Source organism: Equus asinus, chromosome 2 (genome assembly GCF_041296235.1).
Source record: "Equus asinus isolate D_3611 breed Donkey chromosome 2, EquAss-T2T_v2, whole genome shotgun sequence".
NCBI classification, from domain to species: Eukaryota; Metazoa; Chordata; class Mammalia; order Perissodactyla; family Equidae; genus Equus; species Equus asinus.
The window spans coordinates 29124029-29148962 of record NC_091791.1 but is presented as its reverse complement, the minus strand read 5'-3'; the positions used below and the strand labels follow the sequence as shown (position 1 = coordinate 29148962).

At 37.6% G+C, this 24934-nt stretch overlaps 1 protein-coding gene across 4 annotated transcripts in view; it reads left to right on the top strand.

The window, feature by feature from the left end:
* Positions 1-389: 389 nt before the first annotated feature.
* Positions 390-24934, top strand: part of SLF2 (SMC5-SMC6 complex localization factor 2) — a 42385-nt gene continuing 17840 nt past the window's right edge. The window contains exons 1-11 of one of the 4 annotated variants that reach the window (XM_044752469.2): positions 390-702; positions 3350-3393; positions 3915-4642; positions 6278-6335; positions 10187-11181; positions 12169-12239; positions 15510-15632; positions 16026-16193; positions 17192-17294; positions 21930-22005; positions 22810-22951. In XM_044752469.2, coding sequence (XP_044608404.1) covers positions 563-702; positions 3350-3393; positions 3915-4642; positions 6278-6335; positions 10187-11181; positions 12169-12239; positions 15510-15632; positions 16026-16193; positions 17192-17294; positions 21930-22005; positions 22810-22951 — 2648 coding nt within the window. In that variant the 5' untranslated portion in view covers positions 390-562. Of the gene's footprint in view, positions 902-3349; positions 3394-3914; positions 4643-6277; positions 6336-10186; positions 11182-12168; positions 12240-15509; positions 15633-16025; positions 16194-17191; positions 17295-21929; positions 22006-22809; positions 22952-24934 lie in introns of those variants that run through there. The other 3 variants (XM_044752471.2, XM_044752478.2, XM_014842052.3) reach the window with 3 other exon arrangements.

Sequence of the window (24934 nt, the reverse complement as noted above, 5' to 3'; positions counted from 1 at the left end):
GGCACAACTGTGGGACACAGGAAGCCCAACATGTTGGCCATGCTCACCGAGGGCAGCTGCTGGGCTTGGGTTTGATTGTGCAAACCTCGCCCCTCGCCCTCGACCCAGGCGGGTGTCGGCAGCTGCCGCAGCGCCCACGGCGACCCGCGCCTTGCCGCCCCCGCGCACCGGCCAAGACAGCCGCAGCCCGGACGCGACGACGCGCGCCCGGCCCCCCCCCCCACGCACGTGACTGGAGGGCAGTTTTCCTTCTCCCCGATCCTTCCCCAAACCCCGCCTCCGCCTGAGAGTCTGTGGCTTTCTATTGCACCACTACAGGAATGAAGGCCGTGCCAGCCAATCAGAACGTGACTCTTCTGGTAAGGCCCGCCCCTTGTTGGTCCTCAGGTTCCTTCCCGCTCGCACAGGAGTCATTTCCGAAGAGAGGGAACCGCCATGAAGAGAGAAGGGGGTGCCGCCCACCTCTGCTCCGACAGCCTCCCCGAGTCCCAGCAGCAAGACGGCAACCACGCACCCAACTTCTCCTGCCACAGCTCATGCCGCCGTCGCCAGCGGCGCCGACATGACAAGGCGCTGCATGCCCGCTAGGCCAGGTTTCCCCTCTTCCCCAGCCCCGGGGTCGTCGCCCCCGCGCTGCCATCTGAGACCCGGTAGTACCGTCCCTGCTGCAGCGGGAAAGAGAACAGAGAGTCCTGGGGACAGGTACCGTGCAGAGGGCTTGAGGAGGGGCCGGGTCGCGGGGGCAAGGGTATGAGGGAGGACTGCGGACGGCCGCTCTTCCAGTTCCCGCCATCCTCTGCGAGCTCGGGCCTCGGCGTTCCGGGCCAGGCAAACCCCCGCCCCGCCTCCGCGCGGGGGCTTCTGGGAGTTCGAGTTTCCTTCTCTCTAGTTGGGACGCTGCTCTCGGTCTAGTGACTGCAGCCTGGAAGAACCGCCTTAGGTAGAACGTGATTCTTGTCCTTGACGATAGCTGGACTCGGGGCCCTAACTGCTGAATGCATGCTTAGGTGATTTTCTGTACGTTGTCAGTTCTACTGATGCTGGTGGTTTAGTAGTAGAAACCTCTTCTATATTCTGGGTGAAATTACGTAAGAGGTAATGAGGGAAGCCCTTCCACGAATTACTTTATAGTGCAGTATACACGGTATTCATAATTAAAAGAACATGCAGATTTGGGATGTGATATGTCTTCTCCTTCAGTAACTTTATGTCTCTGCGAGAGGCCAGTTTTTTTGTACAGGTTTTGTGGGAGCTATGTAATGAGATGGGGAGCTTCATCAAATGACATCCTCTGACAATAAAACATGTTTAAATTCTCCACGCACTTGGTACTGTCTTTTTTATTTTAAGTTTAAAATCTTGTAACATAAGTTTAACAGTAAATTTATCTTCTGATATTGGTGGTACAGGTCCACAATCCCTTCTCTTAATTCTGAAAGCCAGAAAGCTATGAAAACCTGAAGTTTTCGGTAAGTTTGGCACCACGTCTTACCTGGCAGCCAAACCTGGCTAGAACTAGTGGAAGGCTGTATATGATCTTTATCCCATTAGGTGTGGGTATTCGTACGTTTTGCTGGGGAAATATTAATGTTTGCTTACAGGGTGCAGTGTTAGACCCCACTGGGGGTTTTATATAATGCATCTAAGAAACCCCCTTTCTAAAATCCAGTAAATGCAGAATTCTAAAGCACATTTGGCCCCAAAAGTTTCAGATAAGGGTTTATGAGCTGTTACAGATAATTTTTTTAACTAGTTATAAGTAAGTAACGCACATTTCTGTGCATGTGAACTTAGGGAACTGTTCCTTCTTGAAAGTTACATTCGTGATTATTTTACAGATTTCTGGTATGTTTTACGCCAAATCGTTTTTCTATCTGGTGTATTAATGGAAAAGGAGCCTGGGGTCTGATACTTTAGGGAAGAGATACAGTGTTACTTTTAGTAATAAATGTAAAAACATGTTTAGTATTGTTTTGAATTAATTAGCTGCTGCTTAATCCTCTCCTATCTCACCGTCCTCAACCAATAACTGAAGGGCATCATCCTCCCCTTTGGAGAACTAGCATTTCTTCATTTACTCTCTCATGGAGTTAATTTGCCTGATATAATTTACTTTGTGAAAACAAAGCATAGATTCTTCCTTAGCCTGTCCCTCATATTCATTTCATAACCACTTAGCTTTTCTACCAACATCTCAAACGAACATTGGAGACTCTCAGTAAACCATTAAAGATGGTCACTGCTCTTCTCATGTGACAGTAAAGTGTACACACAAGATGTGAGGAAGCTTAACCTTCCAGGGACTTCGGTGGTTCAAGTTTTCTCTGAGCATTTTGTGGTGGATAAATGTTTAGGAAAGACTTAATAGTCCACCGCTTGCTCTCTCTCGGTGGAAGGAATACTAGCAAAATTTACCCGAAAGTTAATTTTGTTCTTTACATATATCATCCCTCTTTTTATGCGGCTGACAAATAACTCTAAATACATGAACAAATCAAAATACAAAGTCTGGTAATATGGTCCTCTTTCACTTTGTGTCCTCTATACAATGCAGAAATCCTTAAAAATTAAACCAATTTGGTTTTTGTTATTCTTGTTTACTTTCTTCCTTTTCTCTTTGTTTTGTTTGTGTTTTTCCTAGTCAATATGTTATTTTTGTAAATGCCTTAAGAATTCTTAGATAAAAAATTAAAATATTGGAACACTACTTATTTAGTTGTGAATACTCATTCCAGTTTCTGCTGTTACTTAGATTAATGTCTCACTGTAGTGTATAAAGAGGGTAGTGTAAGCTTAGTACTTGATCCTTTCTGCCTTTTGCCTGGCACTCTCTTCAACTGCCTCCCCAGACTGGCCAGGTCACTCATATTGCCATCTAGCATCTAATCTTGTTATGAATTTGTTCAGGTTTTACTCTGTTTTTATAATCTCTATTATTCATTCAGCAAACATCTGTTGAGCATTATTTTGTACCAGTCACTGGAGATATCAAGGACTAGGATCGTATCCCCTCAAGATCTTTTATTCTACCATGTAGCAGCATGCTTTTCAGTCCTAGGAAGCACTCTCCTGCTTCCCTGGATCCACACTCCAATCGTCTTATTTTCGTACTACAGATTACATAAACCTCAGTTGTGCTTTTATCAATTTACTCCTATAGGAAGTGGTGAATTATTTTCAATTTTTTATAATGAGCAAGGTATTATTGCCATTGTCAGAACTTGATGAAACCAGATAGTGAATCCAGCCTATATTTTATAAATTTACTAGTATTCTTTGCTTAATCTGAATTATTAAGGTTTTAATATTTGCTTGTGTGATACCATATTAGTTATGCTTTTATTTTCAGGAAGCAGTCAATTATAGATTTCTTCAAACCAGCCTCAAAACAAGGTATGTATACTATTAATGCATTTTTTTGTGAGATCTTTTGAGGAAGGAGATGGATTCAGTTTTTGAATCTACTCTAAACTCTTAATCTGATTAAACATAGTGTTCAAAATTGAAAATACAATGAAGATGCAGTGTTTTCTACAAAGATAAGTTCTAAACATCATAAGGAAACTACTGTTATGTTTTCTTATATTTAAAATAATATTCCAGTCAATAATGTTCATAGTGCATACTATTTTGAGCCTCTAATACAGTAACTTATTTCATAAATGGAGCCACAGGGAGCTTACATGATGTCATAAAAGAGCGCTTTATGAAAGTAAGGCTATTAACAAATAGACCATGTCTTAATTTCTCCCTCTTATAAAATGTATATCATCATCTAAATATTGACTTGAAAATTTTTGTGATAGCTTAGTATTTTAAGTATTAATAATAGAAATAAATATTTATGCAAAATGTAATCATTGGTGTTATTTTTAATAACATGCAATTTGTATGTATTTTAATTGGCTACTTAGACAGACATATGTTGGATTCTCCACAAAAATCAAATATCAAATATGGAGGAAGTGGATTGTCCATCACGGGAACAGAGAAGTTTGAAAGGAAACCATCCTCACCAAAAGAATCCAAACTCAAAAGGATACCATCAGAAAAGGGTTCTATTTTAAAGGCTTTCATGAAGGGTGTTAAAGAGCAGCACAGAGATAGTGGCGTACATGAGTCATGTCGGCCTTGTGTGTCCCTAGGCACCAAATACCCAAAGACAATTTTTGTTCCTCCTTCATATCGTTTGTCAAAAGAGATGAAGCCACTAAAGAGAAAACATCCATCTCCAGAGAGAAGGAAGTCACTGTTCACTCATGAAAATAGCAGGGAGAAGCAGGATAGAGATCGAGGCAAGACCAATGCAGATTCCAGAAAGCAGGCCACGGGTGCAGAAGCTGACATCTTCAAGAACAGCTCCAGAAGTCTCAGCAGCAGGAGCAGCCTACCCAGGCACCAGCCAGGAGAAAGCCCACTGGGAGCTAAGTTCCAGTTGTCACTAGCTTCTTACTGCAGAGAAAGAGAACTAAAGAAGTTGAGAAGGGAGCAAATGGAGCGGAGAATCAACTCAGAAAATTCTTTCTCAGAAGCAACCAATCTTTCCTTAAAATCATCTAGTATAGGAAGAAAATATAAAACAAGGCAAGAAGAAGGTAAACAGAATGATGTCACACCTGGAAAGAGTAACCTTTCAAACTTGGTATGTGCAATAATTACTGAATTATTTTGGGTACTGCTTTATCATATTTAAAATACTAAATGTAACAATATTTAATAAATTGTTGACATCATATTGGTATCTTTTATTAAGGAAATAGTGATACATAGTTTGTGTAGAAGCTGGTTTCATTAGATTTCTTCCAACTGTTCACAGAACTCAGTAAAGCAGTGTTTCTTGTCCTTGATTTTTTCAGAACAAGAACAAAGATCTTTCATAATCAGGAAAGTAAGCATTCTTTTTTTAAGGCAAATATAGTCATTTTAAATTAGGCTGTGTTGCAGCAAGATACTTGAGGATTGGAAAATGTAAAACAGCACGAAATGGTTTAGAACAGAGGTTCTCAAAGTGTAGTCCCTGGACTAGCAACATCACCATCGCCTGGGAACTTGTTAAAAGTGCAAAATCTCAGGCCCCAGCCCAGACCCACTGAACCAGAAACTGAAAGTAGGATCTAGCAATCTGCAATTAACAAGCCTTCCAGATGATTCTGATGTACTTTAAAGTTCAAGAATCAGTGGTTTAGATTATATATAAATCTTAAACAATTGAGTATGGGTCTTAGGAAACTTACAAGATGACTTAGAAAACTATCCAAGTACATCTTAACATCATCAGATTTCTCTTGTGAGAATCGACCAGACTTAAGATTAGCATAAAAGCTGTTCCTCTCTCCTGGAAAGTCAAGTTATTAGCTACATCTGTTTCAAAGAGCTTCTCTATATAGAGAGCAAATAAAGGAAGATCAGGTATCAAGAAAGTGGTATGTTGATAAGATGCATGAGATTTTAAAATCACATAGCCAAAAATAAACCAAACTATGACATTCTAGGAGTGAATGGAGATTGTTGCATTGTAAATTACTGGAAAATATATTTGTAAACTCTAGAGTTCATTTGCAGGGAGTTTGATGCCTTCACCAGCAAGATTTGCTAATGATCAATAGAGGTTAGTAATATTTGGTCCATTTTTTAAGATCTCGGTGTTTGGTGGTGCATCAATACTTAAAACAGAAGTACTGAAGAGTGAGTTGTATCCATTTGATTGGCAAATATTAAGCTTACTATTTCTTTATCAAAATAATAGTACAGTGCTGTAATATCAATCTTGAGTTATTAATATGTCTCTTAATTTGCATTATGAAAACTCACTTTATTTTTACTTTTTTTTTTTTTTTGAGGAAGATTAGCCCTGAGCTAACATTGCTGCCAGTTCTCCTCTTTTTGCTGAGGAAGGCTGATCCTAGGCTAACATCTGTGCCCATCTTCCTCTACTTTATATGTGGGACGCCTACCACAGCATGGCTTGCCAAGCGGTGCCGTGTCTGCACCCGGGATCCGAACCATCAAACCTCGGGCCGCTAAAGCAGAATGTGCACACTTAACCGCTGCGCCACCGGGCCAGCCCCCTATTTTTACATTTTTATGATACAAATGCCCTTCGTTTTAATGCTAAAACTTAAGAACTTAAAACACTTTATTATAGAAGTTTGAATTTATCTCCAAATATACGTGCTTGCTTTACTCAGTCTAGAAATCTGTGTTTAAATGTTAAAGACAAGTTCACATTCTTTACTGCCCCCAACTCCTAATTAATTTTTTCTCATTTTGCTAATAGGAAAATGGACATCTCTCAAGAAAAAGATCCTCTTCTGATTCATGGGAACCTGCTTCAGGTAGAATCAAAATTAAATTTATGAATTTTTAAATAAATTTGCATCTTAATGGCACTGTTTTTTAAAGCAAATTAGTTTAAATATGTAATTTCTTTCCTATAGGTGAAATTGAGTATCTCAGATAGTTGTGAGTTTAGTAAAGTTATATTCAAAGGAAATAGTCCTTGAATTTATTACATGTAACCTGTGGTTTGTCTTGACTCATTCTCTGCCTTCTTCAAGAGTTCCTAACAATGTGTTTCTCACCTTGGTAGTCATTGTTCTAGTTCTGAATCCTTGGCTACGTTAAGAAGCATAATCTTATATTCTTGGAGTTGTGGACTATTATCTGAGGTCTTGGAATTACAGATGCTTTGTATGAAGTTGAAACATCATGATCTAAAACAGTGTTTCCTCATGTTTCAAATACAAAGATCCCTTTTTAATATCAAATTTCTAGGACACCTGCATGATACTAGTTGCTATTTTTAGTATCTGTTGGTTGAGACAATACATACTAACAAATAGCTACTGTTAATTCAGTAATTCTTAAGGTATCTGTATCTGTTTTTTAGACTAGAAAATAGAACAATGTAAAATTTGAACACTGCAGAAATTTATAACATGGAAAATGGAAGGCCCCCCAGAAATAACAGTTGTTAGTAGTCTGGTGCATCAGAATATTTTTTTCTGCTGTGACTGCAAACTTTGAAAAGTACACTTTGCAAATTTTCACACTCAGTAAGGTACATTGGACATGATGATAATAGCCAATATTTATTAAGCACTTACTGTGTGCCATGCCCTGTTCTATATACTTTTAATTCATTTGATCCTCACATCCTTATAAGGTGGTTACTTTTAGAGACAAAAAAAACAGAGGCACAGAGAGACAATTCTGCCTCTTCTTCCGGTTTCATGTAAAACTCTATTTTTTGTATATTCTCGAGGTGCATTGCATTTTGACCAAGTGTTAAAAATCAGTCTTCAGCCAAGGCTGAAACCATATTTTTACCATCATAGATGGAGCTTCAAGGATACAGGAATAAATTTTAAATTTTATGTTTTTTTTAAAAATTTATTTAATTTTCAGAATGTTGTTTATTTTAGTGCAAATTTTAGAGAATTTTGACATTGTAGTACAAGAAAAATAATTTCTCAGCCATGAGATTGCTCCTACACTCGTACTGTTACACATTTGTAATACTAAAGAAATGATCACTTTGTGCTGAGTTGAATGGAAGAACAAAATAATTTTAGGCCAGCTCTGCCAGTATAAGGGGCTGCTGGTGGTGGTGTTGCCACCAAGCTATTCAAGTTTGTTTTTCTCTGATAATAACTAAGATAAAAATTCTCTTCAGTTCATAGGTTTGCAGATTTCCTCAGTGATAACTGAAGGGGTTTCGTTTATAGAATCCCACCTCCTGAAGTCTTTGAACACTGTTTGAAAAAGATGCTTTCTGCATATTTTCAGAGGCAGACTTAAGATGGTTGCCTTCACTTATATTTTTCTCATATTTTTGCACATATTCATAATCCTCATTAATAATTATGGTATTGTACTCTTAATAAATATACATTTATACTTCAGTTGACTAGCAACAGAATATAAAGGACATAAGAGGATTTTTCACTCTAGATAACATGAAGAATGCTTTATCTGAGAGTGAATAGATATTAATAATCCAGACCTTATGTCTTACTCATATTACTGCTATTATGCTTATTGATTGTGATGGTGATATACATAATTACACAATCATTAACCACACACAAGTTCAGGGATTTCAGAAATGTTGGTTGAGTAGGCATTTGGCTCTTTGGTCTTCTAGAGCCCTGTCCTTTGGCTGAATTCTGAGGTCCAACTTAATCCATCTCTAGTTTATTCCATAACTTATTAATAACTAATTCCCTATTAATGAACATTTGGATTTTTTCTTTTTACAAATGCAATCCCTGTCTTATCTGAGTATTTTATATGTTAATAGATATTTGAAATGTCATAAAACAAACATTCAGTCTACATATCGTACAAGGGGTACAAAAAGAAATCATGAAATTTTTGCAGTTAATCACTACCCTAGAGAGCTTGCGACGGGAAGCTACCTGCAGTACCAGTTTACCCTCCTCTAATTCTAGATGTTCAAAGCTCTTAATAAGCTGATTTTTTCCTGAACTTTGTCCACAAACAAGTTTTTCCTCCTGGGTAAGTCTTCAGTTCCTCAACCAAAGCAGGAATTTCTCCTCATTACTAGCTATGTATAAATGGTCTGACTTCTCTGGGAAAGTGGAACAAAATTCAAACTGGCAACTCTGTAGCTAATTTTTTTTGTAACCCCAAAGTTAGATAGTGTAAGTCCATGCCAAGTCTTCTCTTTTTCTTAGTTATTTGGTTTCTCATCCTGCACTATAAGGGACCCCTTTCCTTTTTTACAAGACATTTAACCCCAGGAAACTGAGTGGGCATAGAATGGTTTTTTCACGTAATAGGAGATATATATATATATATATATGAATAAAGATAGGGGCATTTGTTTATTAATTGATTTTTAAATTTTTTATAAATTGAATTTTTCAGATTATGTATTGATCAAGCTATCCAAATAAGCTTAACTCTTGAGTTGTTTTGTTTTGTTTTTTAGTCAAACTATTGAGGATTTGGGGACATCTGTCCATGTGCAGAAAGAAATTTGATTTTGAGAATACTGATTATATAAGTAGAGAATTTTTTAATGAATAATGAGTTTTAAGAGGGAATTAATGAAACATCACGTTTTTCAACACAATAAGAAATTTTTAAAAACTGGTTAACTCGAACATATGTGATTATTAAAGTCCTTCTGGATGGAGCTCCTGAGACACAGAAAGCTTGTGTTAGTTTCTAAGGGCTGCCATAACAAAGTATCAAAAACTAGGTGGCTTGAAACAACAAGAATTTATTGTCTCATGGTTCTGGAACCTAAAAATCCAAAATTATGGTTGTCAGCAGGGCCCTGCTGTCTATAACAACTCTCAGGGAGAATTCTTCCTTGCCTCTTCCAGCTTCTGGTACTTGCCTACAATCCTTGGCATTCCTTGACTTGTAGATAAAACACTCCAGTCACATGGTGTCTTCTCTCTGTGTGTCTTCATGTCATCTTCCCTCTGCATGTCTGTCTCCATGTCCAAATTTCCCCTTTTATAAGGACACCAGTCATATTGGATTAGGACCCACCCTAACAACCTCATTTTAGCTTGATTAGCCCTGTAAAGACCCTGTTTCTAATAAAAGTCACATTCTGAGGTTCTGGGAGTTAGGACTCCTACATATTTTGGGAACCACAATTCAACCTGTAACACAGCTGAAGACTTGAAGGATATAGGGGAAAGAGTAAACAAATACCAGGGAGAAAGACTTGGGTGAGTTTTTTTTAATTGAGAAATTAAAATTTGTCTGCCTTCAACTTGTTATGGTATATGTGTTTTAAGGTACTATAAATTTAGATGTAGAAGTGTTACATTTCTGGAACCAGGTAGTCCTTGGTTTAAGAAAGAGTGTATGCACTTTGAAGGAAAGTGCCTTTGGAATCCTTTCTTTGATACAAATATACGGTTTTTTATGTTTGGGGGAGTGACACCTTTAATTCTGTTTAATAGCTTTGGAATGAAAACAAGCATTTTCATTAGCTTTAAATTTCTTGGGCACCAGTATTTATCAGTTAATAAATAAATGATGATATTAACTCTTTTTCTTCATTCTATATATGGTGAATAATCTCAGCCTAAACTTTTAGAATTTAGACATTTTGTCAGTGTTCTAGACACCCATTGAATAAACTTTACTAAGATAGGAAAATATGCTTCTCACTAATCTGGCAAAAATTAAATTTTAGCAGGCTCTAAGCAGAATAAATTCCCTGACAAAAGAAAAAGGAACTCTGTGGACTCAGATCTGAAAAGCACAAGAGAATCTATAATGCCAAAAGCAAAAGAGTCCTTCCTCGAGAAGCGTCCTGACACACCGCATCCAAGAGAGAAGTTTATAAAACACATTGCACTGAAGACCCCTGGTGGGGTGTTGCGCTTGGAAGACATATCCAAGGAACCGACTGAAGAAGCTGATTGCTCCTCTGCAGGCTTGGCACCTTCAAATTCTGGCCACCATTCTTCCAGGAATAGTGACCAAATACGTGTGGCAAGTACCAAAGAGACTAAGATGCAGAAACCCCACTTATCTTTACCTCAGGAGAAGTCTGCAGTTAAAAAAGCTAGCAACCTTCAGAAAAATAAAACTGCCAGCTCTGTGGCATCAAAGGAGACAAAACTTCTACCTTTACTTTCCCATGTTCCAAGTGCTGGTTCCTCTCGGGTACCATTAAATGCTAAAAATTGCACTCTTCCAGTTCCTAAAAAAGATAAAGAGCATTCCTCATCTAAAGAGTGTTCTGGGCATTCTACAGAGGCCTCCAAACACAAGGAACACAGAGCAAAGACTAACAATAATAAGGCTGATTCTGACATATCTTCAGGGAAAGTCTGTGGGGGATCTTTGCGTTCAGAATATGGCACTCCTGCAAAGTCTCCCCCGGCTGCTTTGGAAGTTGTGCCATGTATCCCGAGCCCTACAGCGCCTTCAGATAAAGCCCCTTCAGATAAAGCGAGTTCAGGAAATTCCAATGCAGGTAGCAATGCACTGAAAAGAAAATTAAGGGGTGATTTTGATAGTGATGAAGAAAGTTTAGGTTACAACCTAGACAGTGATGAGGAAGAGGAAACATTAAAATCACTGGAAGAAATAATGGCTTTGAACTTCAATCAGACTCCTGCAACTACAGGAAAGCCTCCCGCTCTTTCCAAGGGGCTTAGACCTCAGTCATCAGAGTATACAGTAAGTATTCTGTGACATTTATCTTTACTTGAAGAGGGAGGACGGATCGATTAGTGGAAGAGGGATAGATTCTTAGAACTTGGTTTAGAATTCATTATTTGTTATGATTGATAATTGTACTGAAACTGGTATAGTTCTTGTTTGATTAATGGGTTTCTCATATTTTTAGTTTTATAACCGTAAATCAGTGGTCTCCAAACTTTTTTGATCACATACACTTCTATTAGTAAAAAAATTTTTGAGCATGTACCCCAATATATATGTATATTTATGGATTATATACATGTACCACTATACTACTGTATACTTTCTAAGGCATATGCAAAAACAGAATTTTTTTAAAAGGAAGAATAAAAAAGTATTTTCCTATAGAAGTTATGTAGAAGTTACTATAGACTAAGTTCTACTGGAGTTTCTCTAGAAGTTCCATATAAATAGAAGTTCTATTATTTTCTTCCTGCACCCCAATGGATCACCTTGCACACCCTCTGCTTTGGAGACCACTGCTGTAAATGAAGGTAGAGTGTAGAAATGTTGTTAATTGTGGTGTGCAATTTTATTTATAAAGTGCTTCATTCTAATTTGGGAATAAGCTGAATTAAATTCTAATATGTCTGTAAAATTTGGTGGGGAAGGTGTTAATGTTCCATGGTAACACCTAAAAATTAGTAGTGTGATTCCACTAAAATAGAATTTAAAAATAAAGACAGGGTAGCCATGGAGCCCTTGGGTGTTTGCAGTCAATTCCTAAGGCTAGCACGGTTTTATAAGTAGTGCCTTTCCTAATAGATGGTAAAATCAAATTGCCTGCAGTACAAAATACTAGATTTAAAGCATGATGGTGAAAATTCTATTAAGAAAGGTATCCTCCTGGCCCAGGTTATTGAAATAGAAAATATTCTTTAGTACTCTGAATAACTTAAAACATCCCAATTCATCTGCAAAGGTTATGTTATAAAGTATTCCTAAATTTTCTTCTTGTTTTAGGAACACGTTTGTAGTGGAACTTATACAAATACTTTAGAGCGTCTAGTGAAGGAGATGGAAGACACACAAAGGTTAGTTAGCATCACTACCCAGCTAAATTTAACGTACTGCTTGTTTGTGGGACTAGCCTTTAATTTACCTTAAGAAATCATGAGAAATTAGCATGCATTTTGTGCTAGTACTATTTATAACTGTTTTATTGTCAACTGTGTTAGAAAATAAGGTGTTCTCATTCATAGGCTGGATCAGAAGATCCAAGTTTTTATAGTATACTGCATTAATTAATAATATAATTTGTTTCTACTTACCACAACTAATATCTGACTGATAGCTGCAATTCTTGATCAAAAGCATGGGTAGAATTTCTTTTGTGTTTTTTTATTGTAATAAAATATATGACAAAATTTACCATTGTAGTCATTTTGAAATGTACAGTTTACTGGCATTAAGTGCGTTTACATTGTTGTGCAATCAACACCATCCCTCTACAGAACTTTTTCTTTCCATCTTCCCTAACTGAAATTCCATACCCATTAAACAGTAACACCCTATTCGCCCCTTCCTGCCAGCCCCTGGCAACTACCATTCTACTTTCTGTCTTTATGAAATTGACTGTTCTGGGTACCTCATATAAATGGGATCATACAGTATTTGTCCTTTTATGACTGGTTTATTTCACTCAGCATAATGTCTTCAAGGTTTATCCATGTTGTAGCATTTGTCAGAATTTCCTTTCTTTTTAAGGCTGAATAATTGTGTGTGTACACCACGTTTAGTTTATCCCTTCATTCATTGCTGGACACTTGGGTTGCTTCTATTTTTTGGCTATTGTAAATATTGCTACTGTGAACCTGGGTGTACTAATCTCTCTTCAAGACCCCACTTTCAGTTCTTTTGGGTATATACCCAGAAGTGGAATTGCTGGATCATGTGGTAGTTCTATGCCAGTTTGAGGAACTGCCATACTATTTTCCATAGAGGCTGCGCCATTTCACATTTCCACCGGAAGGGCACAAGGGTTCCAGTTTCTTCACATCCTCACCAACACTGGATATTTTTTGGTTTTTTGATGATAAACATCCTAATGAGTATGAAGTTATATCTCGTTATAGTTTTGATTTGCATTTCCGTAATGACATTGTGCATCTTTTTGTCCTTATTGGCCATTTGTATAGCTTCTTTGGAGAAATGTCTGTTCAGATCCTTTGCCTATTATTTAATCGGGTTGTTTGTTTCTTTGTTGTTTGCATAGGTAGAATTTTTTAAATGTTTGTATGCCCACTCAGTCCCAAGTTTTGAAACCAGACATGGTGTTTCTACAGCAGGTTACTCTTTTGAGGCAGAAGTTTAGAATCATGACTGATAACCCCCTGCACACACACACACAGAAGTCAAAAAGTTTGAGGATCATAATGACCCTAAGGAAATTTCAGTGACTAGTTGCAAACTGCTTTTGTTAATGAGGGGGGAAATATATATTCCTTATTAATTCAAGGAATATTCTTGAAACTAGCCCAGAGAACTTTGCTAAAAGCCCAACTGGCTTGAAGTTGTTATATACGTTTCTCAAACTTGATAACCATAGGAATTGCAGACAGTATTAGATCCATAGTCTGGATTTAGAGAAATTATCTCTGTTGTAGACTCTTTAAATGTTTGATAAATTCATGTAATTCGTGATGTCAAATCTGAAGTTGCTTATTTAAAATTGAATATTGCACAGACCAAAGGTAGAGAAGCTGGTTTGATCTGATGATTGACTCTTTTCTATAGTGATAGAGCAGTACAGTTACTGGTTATTTACTATTGTATTATCTTGTACTTACTGTGGGACTGGGAATAAAGACCTTGGTTAAAATAGCTTTATCTTGGCAAGCAATATAGCCAAGGACTCCAGAGCTAGACTCTGGCTTTGAATCCCAGCTCCTGGCAGTGTGAGCTTGAACAAGTTAGCTTTTCTAAAGTGTGTTTCCTCAGGTATAAAATGGGTAACATAAACTACCACATGAGGTTGTTGTGAGGGTTAAAAGAGTTAATACAGGAGCCGGCACGGTGGTGCAGCAGTTAGGTGCGTGCATTCCGCTTCGGCGGCCTGGGGTTCGCCGGTTCTGATCCCAGGTGCAGACATGGCACTGCTTGGCAAGCCATGCTGTGGTAGGCGTCCCACATATAAAGTAGAGGAAAATGGGCACGGATGTGAGCTCAGGGCCAGTCTTCCTCAGCAAAAAGAGGAGGATTGGCAGCAGTTAGCTCAGGGCTAATCTTCCTCAAAAAAAAAAAAGAGCTAATATATAAAGTCTTTATTACAGTGCCTGTCACATAGTAAGTTCTCAGTATGTGTTGGGTGTTTTTTTTTTTTTTTCCTTTTTCTCCCCAAAGCCCCCCGGTACATAGTTGTGTATTCTTCGTTGTGGGTTCTTCTAGTTGTGGCATGTGGGACGCTGCCTCAGCGTGGTCTGATGAGCAGTGCCATGTCCGCGCCCAGGATTCGAACTAACGAAACACTGGGCTGCCTGCAGCGGAGCGCGCGAACTTAACCACTCGGCCACGGGGCCAGCCCCGTGTTGGGTGTTTTTTTTGTTTTTGTTTTTGTTTTTGTTTTTGAGGAAGATTATCCCTGAGCTGATAACTACTGCCAGTCCTCCTCTTTTTTTTGGTGAGGAAGCCTGGCCCTGAGCTAACATCCCTTCCCATCTTCCTCTACTTTATGTGCGGGACACCTACCACAGCAAGGCGTGCCAGGTGGTGCCATGTCTGCACCCACAATCACAAACCAGTGAACCCCAGGCCGCCAAGAAGCGGAACGTGCGAACTTAACTGCTGCGCCACCGGGCTGGCCCCTGTTTTGGGTGTTTTGATGATAATGATGACAACAATGATAATGACTACTGCTGCTAGAAAACCTAGTTAACATTATCAGGTTGTTGGTCTACTAGAAGTCAATGAGCATTAAAGATTAGAGGGGATAAGCAAATTAGTGACATTTATGCTTTGCCGTTTTTCCTTTGCTTTTCTGTAAATGAATTGGGCATCATTCTTGAAGTCCTAGCTATAAAGAAATATTCACATCTTTTATACTATGGAACATTATTCTAATGTGGTACTGGTAGCTGGGTAAAAGCCTAAGACCTGAAATTGATTTTCTCTGTTTTAGTGAAGGTAGTCTACTATATTGTATATCATGATATATTTGGGAGACATGATTTGACCTATAGTGTAACAAAGTTTGTCATCTAACGGTATTTAATGAGAGTTTTCCTTGGTGCTGCTTTTAGATATAAATTAAAGATTTTTTAATTTTTAGGGTAAACCATTTATTATAACATTCTTTGATTTCTCAGGCTAGATGAACTGCAGAAGCAACTACAGGAAGACATAAGGCAGGGCCGAGGCATTAAATCTCCAATCAGAATTGGAGATGAAGACAGTACGGATGATGAGGATGGCCTCTTAGAAGAGCACAGGTACGTATGAAAAATGCTGTACACTCTATTAAGTTTATACATTTAAAAACTTTGTTTTTGTAAAATAAATGGGCCACTGATGGTTGTTTACTTAGTGAATGATCTGTGGTGGGATTCTCATCCATCTGTGATGGATTTGAAGGGCAGATGTTAAGGCCAGGTTACATCTTTTGTCTTTTCTCCTGGTTATTGTTTCTCTTCACACAGACACTAGTGGCTTTGGACTAACTACTAGCAAAAAGTGGCAGGAGCAAAACACGTGTTCTCACGCTAGTCTTCCAATCTGGAATTAACATTGCTCCTAAGAAAAGTCTTTTTCGGACGCAAACTTTACATACAAACTCATATGCAGTATAACTCTTTGGTATTCATTAACTTTTTTTTTTATTTCAGGGAATTTCTAAAGAAATTTTCAGTTACAATAGATGCTATTCCTGATCATCATCCAGGTGAAGAAATATTTAATTTCTTCAATTCTGGAAAGATTTTCAATCAGTATACCTTGGATTTAAGAGACTCTGGTTTTATTGGACAAAGTGCTGTAGAAAAGCTTATTCTTAAGTAAGTAGAAAAATAGATATTTTATTTTTTCCTGTGTAAAAAGTACTCTAAAAGATTTCTGACTGATGTAATCTTCTAAAAGGTTAATTTCTATTATAACCTATCCAGCTTCCTAATCCCCTTACTTATTACTGTTACTTTTTGTGTTTTATTATTTATGTGAAGCAGAGTAAGATAGTCATTTGGCACATCACATACCTTTATTAGAATTAAGAGTAGTATAGAATAATAGCAACTTTGAGACTGTGACAATAACAGGACCTTAAACAAGAAGTATGTTTCATTCTTAGGTGAAAGAAGTTCAGAGGTGGGAAGTCCAGGACTGGTGTTTCACCAAATAATCTTTCTTCTCCACCATCCTTAGCACGGGTTACTTCAGGTTCTGCTGGAGCTCCAGCCTCTAGATTCAGATTCCAGGAAACGCCACACATTTCTGTTTATGGTTAGTTAGATAGAACTTAGTCAGCATGCCACACCTAGCTACAAGGAAGGCTGGGAAGTGATTTTTATTTCAGGCAGCCAGTGTACCCAGCTGAAAATCGGACTTCAGTTACCAAGAGGAAAAGCAAGAGTAGATGTGGGGATGGGCAACTAGCAGTCTCTACCACAAGGCCCAAACTGGTCTAATTTTTTTCAGTGCATGATGTCTCAAATCCGGAGAGATCTCATTAATTCTGCTCCTGAGTTTTTTGGAAGTATAAACCCAATCTGACAAAAGCAGATCATGTCCTGAGACTTGATAGGCTTCTTCTCAACACTGCTAGCTAATGTAGATTTGCCCACCACATGGATCTGGAGCCAGCCCAACAGATTGGATCAGCTTTAGGCCATCAGTTGAATTTCTTTTGTGAGTCACCCATCCATACAGGGGCAGAGTCCACCTCTATGCACTGTGGATGGTTTGCTTGCTCATTTCCCTAATTATGTCAGATGTAGTGGTGCTAAAAGTTTCTTGCCATGAAAATTACAGTCATATTGATTTTCCTTTGTTTTTTCAGATCAGGAAAAACAGATCAAATTTTTTTGACAACACAAGGCTTCCTTACCTCTGCCTATCACTATGTCCAGTGTCCTGTCCCTGTGTTAAAGTGGCTGTTTCGGGTAAGAGAAATGTTTGAGGGGTATAGTCGCCTCCTACTGTATTTCTCAATCAAAAACAAACTTTTAAAATATAATCTTCCTTGCATGTTACTAGAGAAAAAACAAACCTAGCACATCAAACCCATGATTTCAGTATGTTAGAGGCAAAAAGAGTCAATATAAAGAGATTATAAAGGAAATGCTAATGCAGATAGTGTGCAGGATAGTCAGTAATGTCAGTTGTGCCTTGAGACATTTCATCACACTGGTAAATCACTATTATAGTTAGTTTTAGAAGAGATCTGGGGCCAGCCCTGTGGCTGAGTGGTTAAGTTCGTGCGCTCCACTTCAGCAGCCCAGGTTTTCGCCGGTTTGGATCCTGGTCACGGACATGGCACCACTCATCAGGCCATGCTGAGGAGATGTCCCACGTAGCACAACCAGAGGCACTCACAACTAGAATATACAACTATTCTAGGGGGGCCCTTGGGGGGAGAAGAAGAAGAAGAAAAAAAGATTGGCAACAGATGTTAGCTCAGGTGCTGATCTTTAAAAAAAAAAAAAAAAGAAGAGATCTAATTCTAATGCTTACATACCTGGGAGTTTTAGCTTTTTTCCCCTCATTTTTATGGAAATAGCTGTGTACATTTTTTTTTTTTAAGATTTTTATTTTTTTTCCTTTTTCTTCCCAAAACCCCCCGGTACATAGTTGTATATTCTTCGTTATGGGTCCTTCTAGTTGGGGCATGTGGGACGCTGCCTCACCATGGCTTGATGAGCAGTGCCATGTCCGCGCCCAGGATTCAAACCAATGAAACACTGGGCCGCCTGCAGCGGAGCCTGCGAACATAACCACTCAGCCACGGGGCCAGCCCCACCTGTGTACATTTTTAAGATTTGGCTTGTGTACTAGTATTTCCCCACATATATATATATATATATATTTGATACACATCCAACTGACTCTTTCACTTCCCCATTCTTTCTTAACTCTTAAATCCCCTTTAATAATTACCTTTTCTTTTTTCTTTTTGCTGAGGAAGATTCGTCCTGAGCTAACATCTGTGCCAGTCTTCCTCTATTTTGTATGTGGGTCCCACCACAGCATGGCTGATGAGTGGTGTCGGTCCATGCCCAGGATCCAAACCCGTGAGCCCAGGCAGCCAAAGTGGAGCACACCAAACTCAACCATTACACCATGGGGCCAGCCCCCTAAATAATTATCTTAATTTTTGTATTATCTACATGGTAACTTTATAAATATCAGTAATATCAGAGAACTATAATTATTACATGTGAAGTGAGAAGTGGGAAAAGCATAGGGAGTTTCTGTTCTGGGCTTTAAGGTAGCATTTCAAAGAATCTTATATTTAGCAGGAACTAGATATTCCAGTACAGCTTTTCATTCATTTTTTTATATAGCTGGCATTTTTGAGTGCCAATTGTGCCAGGCACTGGAGAGAACAGCAGTGAAAAAATGAGTGTTTCTGATCTCATGAAACCCACATTCTAGTATAGAGGAGACAGACAATAAATATGTGTGTGTGTGCGCACACATTTATAGATATATTGCGTCAGATGGTAAGTGCTGTGAAGAAAAAGTAGGACAAGGTAGCTGTAGAGGGTACCAGGGTGGGAAAGAAAGTTTGCTTTTATAAATATATTTATAAAGTAGTTGATGAAGGCCTTACTGATAAGGTGAGGTCAGAGTAAAGACCTGAAGAAAGTGGTGGAATGAGACTTGCAGAAAAGAGCATTCTAGGCAGAGAGAATACAAGTGGTGCAGACTGTGGGGCAGGAATGTTTGCTTCTGGTGGTTAGGAGCTCACCACTTGGACCCCAGTAATTTTTTTTTAAACAGTCCTAATTAAATCAAAATTTGCCTCCCTATGGCTTTTATCTAGTGGTACTTATTATCTGTTCTTACAGCTTCCCAGAATCTGCCTCATCTAATAGTCCTTCAGTTATTTTAAAACAACCATCATGACCTTCTTCTCTCCTCACACTAAACATTTTCCAGTTATTAAATTTCCAGTCCCTTTACTGATTATCTTTCTGAATGACCTTTAGCTTGTCAGTGTCACTCCTAAAGTGTTTCGCCCTTCCCCCCATAAACAGATGTATATTCCAGATAAGGTCTTTCTTACCAACAGTTTCCAGCAAGACTCTTACCTATCTACCCCACCCACATATTTCTGTTTATTTATTTAGTTAGTTACTTGTTGAGGAAGATTGGCCCTGAGCTAACATCTGTTGCCAATCTTCCTCTTTTTGCTTGAGGAGGATTGTCACTGAGCTAACCTCTCTGCCCATCTTCCTCTATTTTTGTATGTGGGACACTGCCACAGCATAGCTTAATGAGCAGTGTGTAGGTCCGCACCCAGGATCCAAGCCCACGAACCCTGGGCCGCTGAAGCAGAGCACATGGACGTAACCACTACACCACCAGGCTGGCCCCGACACATATTTCTCTTTATTCAAAATTTCATTTGCTGTCACAGCAGGGCTTCATTATTCTCTAATTATATAATATATCTTTTTTTAAACTTACAAGTACAACATTGCATTTATCTGTGTTAATTTTCATCTTGTTTATGTGGGCCCATCATTATAGCCTTTAAAAGCCTAATGATGGCATATAAGCATATCTTTGTGTAACCAGTTTTTTATACTCTTCATATTTATTCTTTGAAAACCAGACTATTAATCATTCATTGAGCCCTTTTTCTGTGTAAGACACTTTGTCTTGTTACTCCTTTTCAATTCCAAGTCCATTTTTCATGATGGAGAGACTTACCAACTCATAACTGTTTTTTAGAAAGTATGTCAGAATTCATTTTAATTCTATAGTCCTAATATTTTGTAAATTTAATTATTAAAATGTTTGCATCTTTGTGATTTTATCATGTGTCTAATGTAGTAAACCAGAAAGACAATTTACTACTTTTTTTTAATGCTCTTTTTAAAGGGAATTCATATGTGATTGATAAAAGTTCAAGTAAAATGAAAGGGAGATTAAAAAGAAAACATTGAACTCCTCCCAATCTCCAGGGGCTATGAATTTTTGGTCAGTGTTTCCTAGATTGTTCTCTGTATGTACATAGATTGCTGTAAACAATATAAACAGAATATCTGCTATCTTGTAACTTATTTCAGATAACAAATTGAGTATTTTCATCTCAGTATCCATACATTATCATCCTTTTTAATGGCTTTATAGTATTCCTTTATAGTGCTGTACCATTTATTTAACCCAGTCTCAGTTGATAGACATTAGATTGTTATATACACTTCTTTACACACTTACTTATCTCAAAGTACTGTGTTGCCCTTATGATTCATCACCCCTCACAAAAAGATCATCATCAAAAACGTGTCCTGTGTCCAATGTCTTTGAATGGCGCTGCCCCCTAGTGGCAGAGCATAACAACACAAACATCATAGCCAAGACATTTTTTCACATAGGTTGATTTTGAAATGACACAAGCCATATGCCTGATTGAAATTAGAGTTTGGGTTATTCCCCCTTACATTTTAGATTTAAATTTATTATCATAATCCATGGCTCAAAAGACAAAGTGGCAGAAATATAGTATGTTTTCCTCTACAAAACCATTTAAAATTACTTTCAATATGTAAGTATATAATTTGTTTTTGTTTTTGTTTTTGCTGATGAGGAACACTCACCCTGAGCTAACATCTTTTGCCAATCTTCCTCTATTTTGTATGTGAGCCACTGTCACAGCATGACCACCAATAGACGAGTGGTGCAGGTCTGCACCCAGGAACCAAACACAGGCCGCTGAAGCAGAGCGTGCCAAACTTAACCAGTAGGCTACCGGGCCTGGCCCTAAGTATATAATTTTTTTTTAATTTTTTTTTTAAGTTGAGATTTTGTTCCAAAAAATTAAAATTAATTACATGCTTCTGCATGTAAATTCCTATGTGTAAAAAAGCTGACTCAATCAAAGCATAAGGACAATAACTTTGCATAAACATTACCAAATTACTTTAAAAATTTTACCAAATTACACTCAGACTGGGCATACTATGTCTTTCCTAGTACTCTTGTAGACACTGAAGATTATCAATATTCTTGATCTTTACCAATCTTGAAGTCAACTAATGATATCTTATCATTTTCCTTTGCATTTTTTTGATTACTAATGATATTGAACATCTTTTAAAAAGTATATTGGTATATTAATTTGCATATTTGTATCTTTTCAAATATTTTTACTAGTTTATGGTTTGATTTCTGTCTGTGATGTGATTCAACCTAGCAGCCTTTTCCTTTATGGGTTTTGGGTTTCATGGCGTCATGTGAACAAGAAAGGCATTTTTTGATAATTCAAATGTTATATTTGTCTAATTGTAAATGAAAGTTGTAAAAACAAGCAGCATGTTAGAATGGTAAAGACCCTGACTTTGCAATCAGACTTGGATTTAAATTCCAGCTCCTCATGTATTATGTTGGGTAGAGTATTTTCATCTCTCTGAGCCTCTTTGCTCATATGTGTAATGTATGACCACTTCATAAGGTTATTGTAAGTATTAAATGAAATGCACATAAAACACCTTTATATGTGCCTGGCAAGTAGTAAATGCTCATATGTTTTCTTTATTCTGTCTTTATCGTTTATCTACTTTTGACAGATGATGTCGGTTCATACAAACTGTATTGTGTCCGTGCAGATTTTAAGTACACTGATGGAAATAACAATTAGAAATGGTGAGTGTATAAATTTACTGTGATTAACAGTGTGAATTACTGGTTGGTGTGTACATGGTCTCTTATATTGTTAAACATCAGGATACTGGGAAATAAAGAATAAAAAATAATTTTTGTAAAGTCTTTAATGAAATGAAACTCCAATCAAAAATGAATATCTGCATTTTTTTAGCTGCATTGAGAAAAAGGGTATAAGATCTTGCAAATGGCAGCCCTAACCTAATATTTACCAAGTCATAGCTTACTGTGCTGAGTAAGTGGAAATAGTTATAAGTTTATTTATTTATTTAGCCAATTAACTTTAATTAGCTTGTTGGTGAGCAACAGTGTTGTACTAATTATGCACTGAGGAGATTGAAAGTATCCACTGCAAAAATGTGGAAGTTGCTTTCTTACCTTTGAGATCCCTTATAATGAAACAAGTCTTGTGATTTACCTCTTTCACTTGTTTTGAGGATTGGGACTATAGAGGCAGTGAAGACAGTAAAATCTTCCTGTGTTAGCAGTAGTTGGTATTTTACCATTATTATTTCTAGTCTTTTCAAAATGTGTTACTTCCTCCTGAGTTAAACCCTTTTATCCATCATTCTCAGGTATTTTGTTCATAAGTGTCATTTTCTTCACATTTATTTGAAAGACGTATAATTTCTGTATGATCATTCTAAATAACTGTATTCTTACCATATCATTACCAGTTCTTTCTATAAAATCATAATAGTCCATGTTTCACATGCAGATTATCACCTTGCAACTGTGGGTTTGTGAACCTAGGATTTGGAATAAAATATTTTCTTCGTTAACTAGATACCTTCAGTGATTCACCAGTTTGGCCCTGGATCCCATCATTATCTGACATAGCAGCTGTGTTTTTCAACATGGGAATTGATTTTAGATCTTTGTTTCCTCTGGAGAATCTTCAGCCAGACTTTAATGAAGACAATCTTGTGTAAGTTTTATTTTCATAATTAACTCTAAAACATTCTTTTAAACAATTTATATGTAATAACAGTTAATATTCCTTTGATAAATTCAGTATCCATTCTTGATTTTTTAAATCTCTCAAAGTTGAAATGGTTCTTGAATTAGATACATTCTTTTTTTTTTAAAGGTTGGCACCTGAGCTAACAACGGTTGCCAATCTTCTTTTTTTTTTTGCTGCTCTTTTCTCCCCAAGTCCCCCCATTATATAGTTGTATATTTTAGTTGGGGGTCCTTCTAGTTGTGGCCTGTGGGACGCCGCCTCAGCATGGCTTGATGAGCAGTGCCACATCTGCGCCCAGGATCTGAACCAGCAAAACCCTGGGCTGCCGAAGTGGAGTGCGAGGACTTAACCACTTGGCCACAGGGACGGCCCCTGGATACATTCTTAACATCTGTCTTAATCTAAAAGCCATCATCATGTTTAACAGGGCAAAAATAGAAACATTTAAACATTTTTAAACTTTTTTTTAGAAATGAGACTTCCCATTGTTATTTAACATTGTTTTGGAGGTACTGGCCAAAGCAATTGGACAAGAGAAAAGAGATATAAAAATTGGAAATGAGATGGTGAAAGATTTATTATTTGCAGAAGTGATTTAATATATACATAGAAGTCTGAGTCAACTGAAAAGCTATGATGAACAAGGAGGAGAATTTGGTATGGACACCAGGATACAAAGTTAATAAAGAGAAATTAGTAACCTTCACATATATGAACTGTAGCTAGTCAAAAGATACACTAGAAGAAAAGACTTCATTTACAGTGGTAAGAAAAATATATGAGGGGGCTGGCCCCGTGGCCGAGTGGTTAAGTTCGCGCGCTCTGCTGCAGGCAGCCCAGTGTTTCATTGGTTCAAATCCTGGGCGCGGACATGGCACTGCTCATCAAGCCATGCTGAGGCAGCGTCCCACATGCCACAACTAGAAGGACCCACAACGAAGAACATACAACTATGTACCGTGGGGCTTTGGGGAGAAAAAGGAAAAAAATAAAATCTTTAAAAAAGAAAAATATATGAAATACCTAGGAATAAAGTTAAATAGAAACGTGTGTGTGTGCACATGCGTAAACATTACTAGGGGACAAAAAGAAGACCTTAGTAAGTGGAAGAGCATACCATGCTGTCAGATAGGAAAATTCAACGTCATAAATACTAGCACTCCCTAAGGTAAACTGTAGACTTAATCAGATCCTAATAAGAAATGCCAGTTGGATTCTTTGTGGGGAGGAGAGGAGTTGAGACTATACAAGTGACTCTAAAGTCATATGGAAAAAATAGTATCCAGGAAAGTTTTGAGAAAGAAGAGTTATGAGGCAGGACTGGCCTCAGCAGATAACAGTGTAGGACAAGTGCAAGGGTACAAAGCTCCATCAGTGGAACGAAATAAGTCCAAAATAGAATCAAATTCACATAGGTACTCAGTAAACGCTAAAAGTGGCATTTCAAAATATAAGGAAAGAGTGAATTATTCAGTATCTGGTATTATATCCAGTATTTGGAAAACTGGGTCCCCATCTGAAAAAAAATTTTGCATCCATACCTCAAACTGATAGATTCATCAAAGATTTAAATGTTTATGGTGAAAACATAAAATTAATAGAAGAAACTAGCAGATTTCTTTTATAATCCTAGAAGAGAGGAAGATGGTTTTATGTATGAACTAACACTCAAAAGCCATAAAAGGAAAGATTAACTTATTTGACCACATATAAAAAAAAATTCCATGACAGTAATCACCATAAACAAAGTCAAAAGAAAAACCTCAGAATGGGGGAGGGGGATATATCTATGAATATATGTATGTGTGTCTGTGTATATGTACATATAAACTCTGATCACAGGCTTAATTTCAAATTAATAAGAAAAAGATTGATAGCCTATTAGAAAAATGAACAAAGGAAATGAATAGACTGATCACAGAAAAAGAAATAAAAACAGTTCTTAAA